This window comes from Nicotiana attenuata, unplaced genomic scaffold, assembly GCF_001879085.1.
Source record: "Nicotiana attenuata strain UT unplaced genomic scaffold, NIATTr2, whole genome shotgun sequence".
Classification (NCBI taxonomy): Eukaryota; Viridiplantae; Streptophyta; class Magnoliopsida; order Solanales; family Solanaceae; genus Nicotiana; species Nicotiana attenuata.
In genome coordinates this window covers 244,876-256,216 of record NW_017670583.1, presented here as the reverse complement: position 1 = coordinate 256,216, position 11,341 = coordinate 244,876, and the positions used below count along the sequence as shown (strand labels likewise).

General features: G+C 37.5%; 2 protein-coding genes across 2 annotated transcripts; one reads left to right on the top strand and one right to left on the bottom strand.

Moving 5' to 3' along the window:
• Window positions 1-210: 210 nt before the first annotated feature.
• Window positions 211-6,401, top strand: LOC109241225 (65-kDa microtubule-associated protein 8). Its single transcript, XM_019407945.1, has 11 exons — window positions 211-663; window positions 745-948; window positions 2,000-2,257; window positions 2,390-2,602; window positions 2,931-3,086; window positions 3,168-3,327; window positions 3,413-3,564; window positions 3,648-3,735; window positions 3,983-4,056; window positions 5,026-5,100; window positions 5,327-6,401. Exons 1-11 carry the CDS (start codon window positions 580-582, stop codon window positions 5,648-5,650), a joined length of 1,788 nt encoding a protein of 595 aa, XP_019263490.1. The 5' UTR covers window positions 211-579; the 3' UTR covers window positions 5,651-6,401.
• A 189-nt stretch (window positions 6,402-6,590) lies between these two features.
• On the bottom strand, window positions 6,591-7,368 carry LOC109241226 (nuclear transcription factor Y subunit C-2-like). Its single transcript, XM_019407946.1, has one exon. It carries the CDS (start codon window positions 7,285-7,287, stop codon window positions 6,871-6,873), a length of 417 nt encoding a protein of 138 aa, XP_019263491.1. The 5' UTR covers window positions 7,288-7,368; the 3' UTR covers window positions 6,591-6,870.
• Between the last annotated feature and the right edge of the window lie 3,973 nt (window positions 7,369-11,341).

The following is an 11,341-nucleotide window of genomic DNA, read 5'->3' as shown; positions in this document are numbered from 1 at the left end:
AGGTAATAGGTATCTACTATTAACTATTCTGGTGAGGTAATAGGTATCTAATGAAATAGTCAAGTGCACACGGGGTATAATACTACCGTTATAAAAAAATAAAAATAAAAAAAGACAAACAGTATATAAGCCATGTTCAAACACAGACGAATATGCTGAAGTACTGCATAAAGTACATTACAACTTTTGGATAAAGATTGCTTAGAAATGAAGTTTGGATAAAGCTTCAAGTAGGAATAACAATAGTGTAATCTAAACTCTCTACATCTGAATAAGAAACTATATCTGACAGATAACGACACGATGCATATTGTTTTCTTAAAGTTCAAAAAGAAATTAACAATAAAGAAGAACTTTCAGAATCAAAAGCCATTGGGAACCCTTGAACCCAAAGCTTCACCATCACCTAACCTGACCAACCTTGTCTTTTAAGCAACAATTTCACACTCAAAGATCCCACTTCATCATTCCTCATATAATGTATCTAAAGGACATCAAAATTTAATTGATTACCAGAGAAAGACTCTTCTCAGGAGCCCCAGGCTTGTGCTCCCTCCACTCAGAAGCTAGTCTTCTCATATGGGGTCTGTTCAAGTGCCACTTGGAATAAGAAGTTCAGCATTGCTCGAGACATCATGCGGATATTTGCTGCAAGAATTACAGGCAAGTTCTCTGTTTATAGTGTGCAACATGATGTTACTTAAGTGCATTTGTGGACTAAAGGAATTTTTGTTTGTAAAATAGATTATATGGGATGAAGTAGGAGAAGATCAGTTTGAGAGGGAAAAGGTTTTAGTGGACATTGAACAGGAGTGTCTGGAAGTTTACAGAAGGAAGGTTGACAATGCAAACATCTCCAGAGCTCGACTTCATCAAGAATTGGCAGATTCAGAGGCTGAGTTCACCCATCTCCTTTTATTACTCGACGAAAGATCACTCCCCGGAAGGGTAACTTTCTCAATTTCCTTATCCAGTATGCTAACCACATTTGTCTACTAGAAACTATAACACCAAGGAAATGATGCTCAGAGGGATCACCTCCACATGCATGATAACATATAGCAAGGAAATGAATTTTTCTATAAATATCATCAGCAAATTGAAGCAGTGAAATATACTTAAAGGTCGCACTATATATTCCTTGCTACGAATATTTGAGTTTTCCACAGATAAAAGTGCGTCTATATCAGTCAGCTTTGGCCTCGTGATTCTTCCACTGGCCACTGCTGGTAACATGTCACATTTTCTTGTCAAAGTAAAGTTAATGTGAGCTTTCGGTGATTGTGCTAAATAAATTCATACGCTAGTTGATACGGAATCAAGAATGCTAACAGACTAAATCATACAAAAAAGTGAAAGTGAGGAAAGATGTACAGCCAAAGGAATGAATGAAAATGTGTATGAGCTGATCATGACCAATGAAAAATTTTATTTTGTGTCTCATACAACTGAAACTAGTTGTGTGAGGCTCCTTTCTTGTCTCACAGTTTTGTGGACTCAGATTTTTGTGGACCCAGAAGTGTAAGATTGGGTCCACAAATTTGTGAGACAAAAAGGAGCCTCGCACAACTAATGTAAGTTGTGTGAGACACACAATAAAACTTCTCATGACCAATGAACTATAAATCCACACACTTTAACTTGCTTCTAGTGGCTTAATGGACATCAGTTCCTAAAGTATCTGAAATATTGACAAAAACTCAGGGTGAAAGGTTAACCAGTCTAAAAACCAACATCAATGCACAACCGATCACCTTCGACTTCCTTCCCTAACAAGGCGCGCGCGCACACACACTCACGTACAGAGTATTACTATCTCTAAGCATCCTGACATGACTTGACGACTATGACTGGATGTTAATTAGATCAATGATCTGAGAGGATACACATATATTGTTGGATTTTCTTTTTTGATAATTCATGCACGCCATCGGATATTTTGCATAAGAAATACTCAATGATTTAACCTAAATAATGAGGAGTAAATTTGTACCGGCAGCCAGAAAAGATGACTGGAACACTAAAGGAACAGCTAGAGTCAATTGCACCTGCTCTAAGAGAGATGCGAATCAGAAAAGAAGAAAGGGTGAAACAATTCAGAGCTGTTCAAGGACAAATACAGAAGATTTCTGCTGAAATAGCAGGACAATCAGAGTACAATGATTCATTATCAAATATTTTACCAAATGGGAATGATCTATCACTAAAGAAACTAGAAGAGTTCCAGAACGAGCTTCAGCGGCTTCAAAATGAGAAGGTATTATTGAGATACTTAACTGTTTGTCCTGGTACTAGCAAAGATGCCCATCAAATGAAAGGTTATGAAATTTTTGTTTCCCCCTCCATCTTCTTTTTTTCTCTGTTTAACACTCTGTCCTTGACATCAAAGATTGAGAGGCTTCAAAAGGTTGAAAACTACATTAGCATGATCCGGTGCTTAGCAGCAACGCTGGGAACAGATTCTTCTTTGATCATTACAAAGGTTCATCCAAGCCTGAACGAATTATCTGGACTATCAAAAAACATTAGTGACAGTATATTGGAAAAACTTGACAGCACTGTTCAGTCACTAGAAGCAGATAAAAGAATACGGCTTGAAAAGGTAATCTCATCAACTCTGCACATTCCTTAGCTATAAAACAAGCAGGCTTTTATCCTAAACATGTCGTTAACAACTCATGACAAATGCAGAAATTTTGAACAACTCATGGATAAAATTTATGAACAAACATGTATTTGCCCAAAAAAAACCAAATATATTTTGGCAAAATCTATAGCCAAACGGGTCCTTAAGCAAATTGTAAGTGAAACATAATTCAAGTGGGTCAAACTCGGTGTTTTTCTTTTTTTAAACGGTATAGGTATAAGGATCAATACAAATCAATAGATCAGCAGACTTGCTGTCCTCACTGTGCAGTATTTAATTGTAGCTTCAACAACTAGGGAAAGCATTGACAAACTTGTGGAATCTCATGGACACATCCCAGAAAGACCGCGTGATGTTCTCTAATGTCACTGCTTTGATATCATTGTCATCAGAAGATATCTCCATTCCTGGAAGCCTTACTCTGGACATAATCCAGCAGGTCAGTGTCTTTATAACTATAGATTATTTATTCTCCAGTACCACAAGGTAAGAGATTTGAAGTTATTTTAAAATTTCCTAGGCTGGCACAGAAGTCAGGAGACTGGATCAGCTAAAAGCAAGCAAGATGAAAGAGCTTTTCCTCAGAAAACAAATAGAGCTTGAGGAGATCTGCAAGCGATCCCACATGGAAATTCCCTCACGGCCAGAGATGGAAAATATAATTAAACTAATGAACTCTGGTTGGTCTAATTTAAGTGTTCCATTATTCAATTATTAAAGTGATATACTGTTTTAGAAATTGAAACTGACCAAAACCTCTAAAAGGGGAGATTGACCATGCTGACCTCCTCACGAGCATGGATAAACAGATATCACAAGCACAAGAAGAAGCATCTAGCAGGAAGGCTATAATGGAGAAGGTAGAAAAATGGATATTAGCTCGTGATGAGGAACGATGGTTGGAAGAGTATAGCAGGGTCAGTTGCTTTCCCTATGAGATTGAGTAGCATATTCACTTTTCTTCATCAACTTTTTTCATTTTAGACATGCATATCTTTAGGACGACAACCGGTATTCTGTAAGTAGAGGTGCTCACAAGAATTTGAGAAGAGCAGAACGAGCCAGAGTCATGGTTAACAAAATACCAGGTATCAAAATATTTTCTTCCAATGGCTTACAATCATCAAAATCAGCTAGTAATTGGCAGCCATAAAGCCTTTACAGTGGCTTAAGCAACTAGCTGTTGAATTAAAAGAAGACTAGATACATAACAAGGCTGTGCTTCTACAAGTTAGTCAGATCAATTATGTAATCGAGTAAACAAGCTGGAAATTTGATTAGAGTCTTCATCTAGGACTTGTTCATTTCATTGCCTTTTTTTTTTTAAATATGCAGCTTTGGTGGATATGCTGATAGCAAAGACTAAAAGCTGGGAGGAAGAAAGAAAGAAACCTTTTGTATATGATGAGGTAAGAACTTAGTAACTCATCACCAAGTAAAATACTTTTATTAGTTAGCACAAAGAATTACTCAAAGTTCCATACAAAGTATATGAGCTCATGTCTATCGTTTGAAGTTAAGAGAAGCTCACTTGGATTTATCCATGGATATATATATATATATATATATATATATGTGGGTGTGGGTGTGTGTGTGTGTGTGTGTGTGCGCGCATAGGTTTATGTAGAGACCAAGAAACGGCCAATAAAAGTTATGTCCCCCTTTAATATTCTCTAGTTGTGAAAATACTCAATATGAAGCATTGAAAAATGTAATAGAAATGCAATCAAACCTTAGCATCTTAATGAACTAGCAATAGGCGATATTAACCATGTTGGGGTTCAAAAGAAATACAAAATAATTTGATCAGAAACTAGTGAGGCAATGAAAAATATTGCAGAATTTAGTCAAATGTATTTTCGGAGAGGGGTGAAATAAAAAGATAATATTACTAACTGCACCTATGTCAAGCCATGCATTGGATTCCAGTGCTCCACTTCATAAGAGAGAAGGATATCTAAAGCAGAGGCTGCACCGAAATCTTGATTGACAGGTAAAATTGATAAACATGCACAGTATCTAAGGACATGTTCATCATGAGAACCCAACATCAACTATGACTCGGATACTACTAGGAAGGACAATAAGCCTTCAATTTGGTGTTGCAACCAGAAACATAGAGAAGGAAGAGGATTTTTTTCCTAACATTAATTATCTAGATGAAGATCAGCTACTGCTAGAGTTAAAGTGACCTGGCCATATTCTAATATTGCCAGGATAGCTGAATGCAATAGAATTGCACTCTGAGAAAGCAACGAAATGAATTGTTGATCTGTAAAAACTACAGTTGTGCAGTATACCTATTGGCACTCCGCCGATATTTTGATTCAGTCATTGTCCCTATTCATCTCTTACATACCAGAAGTTCCTGACCCCAGGTACCACTACTTGCAATGCTGGAGGAGTATAATTTTCTAAGGAAAGAAAGAGATGAAGAGAAACAAAGACAGCGGGTAAGCACCGCGACCCATATAAAAAGTTTCCTTTGTTATTTAAAGTTTCACTTTTCTCTGCCTCTATGTACATTATTCAACTTCCAATTTCTTCAACAACAACAAATGTCTCAATTCCACACTAGTTGAGGAATTTCCAACCTATACTAACATTCACATAAAAAAATAGTGAATACCTCAACTTAATCGGTACCTCCTTTTACAAGAAGTAATGTTGCTCTTGCAGGAAAAGAAGAAAGCGCCGAATCAGGTGTCGGTTGGACAAGAAAATCTCTTTGTTCTGAGGCCAAGCACCAGCAGCAACCGTATTTCTGGTGGAAGCATAAATGGAGGCTTCAACAAGGCTACACCTTTGAATAGAAAGTCTTCTTTGGGTATACAACAGCTGGGATCAACGACCATTAACACACCACAACAAAGCATTTCTCTGCTAAAGGAAGCAAAGAAAGAACACCATAGAAAGATCCTTACCCATAGTCGCTTTGCTTTTCATCCAGGAGATGATTCAGCTTCAGTAGTCTCATCATTTTCAGGCCCTTTTTCACCTTAGCTTCTGTGTATGGTTAATAATTTTGAATTTATTTGAGTTCACTAACCTGATCAATCTGATAAGTAATTCCTTAGTAGGGAGGCAAATTCATGCAAAGGGGTAATTTACATTGTCAAGGCTTTCTGCAATTTATTAAAAAGGACACCAATAGACAGCTGGGAAAGTTTGTTGCGGAGTATCTGAAAATAGAAACCCATATAGAGTGTCTTGTCCCTTTGTTACAAGCATCAATATATTCACTCCCTCTTTTGTGCTCTAAGGCTACTTTGTTGACCGGTTTTTATATATGTGTATATACATATACAAACACATACACACATAAAAGCACATAAAGATTTACACGATACACATCATGCAAGGGGGATGCTGCAGTTTGGTTTGGTCACCCATGGGATCTTTTTGGAAAGATCACAAAAGCCTGAATCTTATAATCAGCAGCATAAGTTTAATGAACAACCTGCATTCTTTTGGAGATCTTATTTGATCATGTAAGAGATAATAAGGTAAAACCTTCGTTGGGTAATGATTGACGAAGTGGAGTCCAAGTGAACTATTCATGAAATTTACAACATTTTCACCGGCATTAGGAAGGCTTAATTAAGGCAAACAGCTGTTCTATGCAAATGGATTAAACTGTCACCAAGTTTAGTGTTCATTCATCAAATCAGTAAGCCACTAATGCAATGGTGGCTACAGGCTTTCTTTTACAATCTGATAGGTAGAGCAAGCCATGGTCAAGTGCAAGATAGACAAAAAAAAAAAAAACACAACTAAGGTGAAACAGAGTTGGCAGAATTGAGTCAAAATATCCGGGGGAGGCATTGTTGAATGAATTGACGGGATATATAAACATCTTAAAGTTATGGCATGAACCTACATTATACAAGGATTTAACACTACTTAACAAATCTCAGAAATAATAACCTTTGGATGACTCGTGTATGGATCATGAATCAATGAAGGTGCACTAAAATGATTAAATCGAATCAAAACATATATGCAATGCCTTCGGTCCTCGCCACGTCGATTCTATTCATACATAGATAACACCCAAGGTTATAAATTAGTACCAATAGATACAGCAATACTCCTCAATAACAAATGTCTGGAAATCGTAGATCCTCCCTGGCAACGCATAATCGTATTAATTAGTCAAGGAAAATAAAACTTCTTTTCAAATCATAATCATAAGCTCTACTCTGAAATGTGAACAGCGAGTTTTAAGTGGACTTCTGAAAGAATGCCTCGATTCGTCGTGTTCCAGAAGGAAGCGGCTTCTCTGTTGATAATCGAGGACGATTTTGAATCTTAGGAGAAGGATTGGACGGCTGTGAAGGCACGGGAAGCGAGTCGAGAAGGAAATCGCTCGTAGGTTGATGCCTTTTCACGGCAACTCTTAAATGCTCGAGCTTTATGGTTTTTCTCTTCTTTTCTAAGGCGACTTGCGCTGACTTCTCCGTTAGGACTTCGAGGAAAAGTTCGGTGGAGCTAGCGATCAGATGTAGGGCTTCTGCGTTCACCTTGTTGATGTCCTGATCCAGTTTCATGATTTTCTTCACTCGGCCTAACGGGATCTGGAGTTGGTGGACTTCTCCGCCGGCCGCGGTGGAATTTTTTTCTTCATCTTCTCCGGCCATTGAGCACTCTGATTGTCGAAGATGACTAAACTAGGGAATTGGTATTTAGGGCTTCTGGGTTTGGCGGGAATTAGTTTTGGCTTTCGCGCCAAAAGGTCGATTTCTCACTTCGGTGTTTGGAAAATTGAGTAAATTCCATTTTGGTTCCCTAATGTTCTGAGTTTTACTTTGGTTTGGGGCTTAATTTTTTTTTTTTTTTTTGGAGGTAATTAAAGGCTTAAATTTGTATTTGTCTCAAGTTTGCATTCTTTTTAATGTTTCAGAGTAGGGTGTTCAAGATAAAAATGGAATCTGTTACTCGAATCACAAAGCTATGTTATCGAGATCCGATTAGGGCGTGTTCAAACCGAACCGGGAAATTGTACCAAACCGAAAAGTCAAATTAAATCGATTAAAAAATTCGATTAGCATTGGTTTGATTTGGTTTGGTATTGAGTAATAAAACCCGAACCAAACCGACATATAAATATATAATTTTTATATATACTTTTAACACTTTATAAAAAAAAATAATTCTTTAAAAAACATCTATAAATATTTGGGATCTTCTCATGGGATGTAATATTTAATAGAACTATGAAGTGCATTCAATTTATTTACTTCAAATAATGGGTTGTAATACTTTTTATCAAGTGTTATTGAACTGTGTCAATCATCTCTTTGTTCTTTCATATTCATATGTCAAAATTTCTTATATTTTTTTCGAATTTAAAGTGATATTTCTATAATTTAAACTTAAATGGAGTAGAACATATTAGGTATCATATTATTTTTATGTTTAATTATTAAATTTGGTTAACCTTGAAAGCGTACATCAACAGAAAATCATTGTTAGACGAGTAATAGCTTGTTTGGATGGTTGTTACATATTGTATTGTATTGTGTTGTTACATTAAATACAATATTTGTTTTGATTGTTACTTATATTTATTGTATCGTATCGTTTAAATCCATCGTTGTATAATGATGAAATGTGCCATTTTATGGATGAACGATTTGGTGTGGCCGCGTTATTACCTTATTTTTTCCTCATCTTGCCCTTTTTTATTATTAAATAAATTTATTTATCATTTATCATTTACCCTATCTTTTTATATAATATTCTACCTCGTACCTGATAAATGGTGAAAAGTGCATGTTTTGAGTGTGTATATGTATTATTTTTGTGTGAGTTGTGGAAGTTCACACTGCTTTTGAAGTGAAAATATGCTCATTACGTGTATCTTATGTGTAGGAACAAACTTACGCGGAAAAGGATCAAATGGGAGAAAATTTGGTGAAAAAGAGCCGAAGAGAAAAGTCTCGGACAGCCAAGCGAGGCTCACTTCGCCAGACCGGGACCGAAGCAGAAGAAATCTGGAAAGTCCCGGACAACGAAATGAGGGTCACTTCGCCGGACCGGGACCGGGACAGAAAAATTTAACTTTCCCAATCCGAACTAGGAGAAGCAATTTCGGCCCAAACAAACTCTAATCAGTATAAATACATCCTAAAACGTCATTTTGAGGGAGAGACACTACTTTGGAAGGAGAGAAGACTTTAGGGAGGCAAAAACACATCAGGAGCAAGAAGGAGAAGGATTCAACTTCACATTTTTTCTCTCTTTCGTCTTCTATTTCCAATATTGGTTCTGAATTCTAGTATTGTAGTTTTGCATACTATTATGAATAGCTAATTTTTTATTTAGGGTTTTGATGGAACCTTTTGTTGGATGAATTCTTGTTATATTTTTATATAATTAAGCTGTTGGATTTCTCTACTTGTTCAACTACAGGTTTGTTGTTGTTGATTGAATGGCCATCAATTGACTGTGCTTTATTTAGTGTGTATTGCTCGAGAGAGAGTACATATTTAGGTAGTTGTTGAACAACATCACTCCTAACGTATGTGAGAGATCAATACGGAGGGTTTAAAGGCTGGATTAGAGATAACGAAACCTTGGTGCGATCGTAGTGAGCGGTGAATTAGTGCCAGATAACGTAGTTCGAGAGAATACGTCTAGTAAATTGTGGTAGTTTCTCGAGAGAGAGCTACAACACCCAATGTAACGATCCGACTTGTCGTTTTGAGCAACTGCGTCTGGTTCGGCAGTTTAAGGTCACGAGCAGCTTCATATTATGTGTATCGACTTGCGTGCATGGTTGGATTCGGTTCCCGGATGAATCGGAGTCGAATTAGAAGAAGGAATCTAGTTTTGGAAGCCTAAGCGGTGAGAGTTTGACCGGAATTTGATTTTTGAGTAAACGGCTTTGGAATGAGTTTTGGATGATGTCAGTAGCTTCGTATGGTGATTTTGGACTTAGGGTGCGTTCGGATTTGGTTTTGGAGGCCCGTAGGGTAATTTGAGGCATTTCGGCGAAAGTTGGAAAAGTTAAAGTTTAGAAAATGGAGAGGTTTAACCCATAGTTGACTTTTGTGTTATCGAGGTCGGAATGCGATTCCGAAAGTGGGAACAGCTCCGTTATGTCATCTGGGACTTGCCTGCAAAATTTGGTGTCGTTTTGGAGTTGATTTGATATGATTCGGACGCGTGGTTGCAATTCTAGAAGTTCTTGAAGTTCATAGTGATTCTCATGCATTTTGGCATTCGATTCGTGGTTCTAGAGGTTATTTTCGTGTTCCGATTGCGCGAGCGAGTTCGTGTGGTGTTTCTAGACTTGTGTGCATATTTGGTTTAGAGCCCCGAGGGCTCGGGTGAGTTACGGATTGGCTTCGGAATGATTTTTGCATGGTTTTGATTTCTGGTACTGGTATTATCGCGTTTGCGATGTATTGGTCGCAAATGCGACAACTGCAATTGCGAAGCAGCCATCGCATTTGTGGGGTCTGAGCTGCTGGGCAGAATTCGCATTTGCGAAGGACTCTGCCGCATTTGCGAAAGTCCTTCCATCGCATTTGCGAAGATTTTGTCGGAAATGCGACCTCAGCAGGAATCTGTCATGTTCGCAATTGCGATATTTTTCCCGCATTTGCGAACTCCCTGTCGCAAATTCGACATCTGCAGCTCGTTAAGTGCTGAATATTTCAGGTTTTTGCTTCATTCTTCACATTTTTGAACCCTAGCTTCGAGGTGAGACGATTTTGAGAGGGAATTTTCATACCAAATCATTGGGTAAGTGTCTTTAACCAATTTCCAACTATATTTCATAATTTTATACAAGATTTAACATCAAATTCATGGGAAATCCATGGAAAATTTTGGGGATTTTGTCAAAGTTTTGAGAAATGAAAATTTGAGATTTAAGAGTCGAATAAGACTCGGATTTGAAAACAAAACATATATTTGGACTCGTGAGGCTATGGGTAGTCAAGACCTACCCTTGGACCCGGGTTTTGACCGGGCGGGCCCGGGGAGTTGACTTTTGCAAATTGTATAAGAATCATAGTTTTGTTAATTAAAATTATTTTCTCTTGCATTGGTTGATGTATTCAAGTCGTTTTTGGCTAGATTGAGCCGGGCATTGTTGAATCGGTAAAGAAAAAAGCTAAATTGAGTTGGCCGGATTGAGGTAAGTATCTTGCCTAACCTTGTGTGGGGGACTCCCCCTTAGGAATTGAGTCTTCTATGCTATTTGTAGTCCGTGCACGCGAGGTGACGAGTGTGTGCTTGGACTTATTTGTGGGAAATTTGCCTTTAGGGTTCTTTGGTCCTTATGTTCATTAAGTGGGAATTTTTTCCGATATGATTGTGTTTCCTAATTGCTTGTTTTACCTATATATGTTCCATACAATGTTGTTAACTTTCCTCTATTTCGTACTTGTTACCTGGCCCTTAATTGCCTTAATTGGAGTGATTGTCCTCATCGTTTTGTCATTCTTAATTGTGAAATCTCTCTATGACCCCGTGCCTATATGCTATGTGTCCAAATTGTTGTGTTGCCGGTGTAGTTATTACGTGATTTATATGTCTTGTTGTTTTTGTAAAGGTTGTTGTGCTTATTGGGTTTTCCGTGATTCTCATGTTGCAATGTACTCATACTCTTGGTGGTAGAAAATCCTTGTGATTGGGTTGTTGAATTGTTGTTACTGTTGTTGATTTTAAACTATGCTGGGT

Bases quoted from the DNA above. Each gene is read 5' to 3' on its own strand.
- LOC109241226 (XM_019407946.1), bottom strand. From the start codon at position 7,287: ATGGCCGGAGAAGATGAAGAAAAAAATTCCACCGCGGCCGGCGGAGAA.
- LOC109241225 (XM_019407945.1), top strand. From the start codon at position 580: ATGGGGTCTGTTCAAGTGCCACTTGGAATAAGAAGTTCAGCATTGCTC. The intron at 949-1,999 runs GTAACTTTCTCA...TTGTACCGGCAG, and splicing joins AAAGATCACTCCCCGGAAGG to CCAGAAAAGATGACTGGAAC. The intron at 3,565-3,647 runs GTCAGTTGCTTT...GCATATCTTTAG, and splicing joins GGTTGGAAGAGTATAGCAGG to GACGACAACCGGTATTCTGT.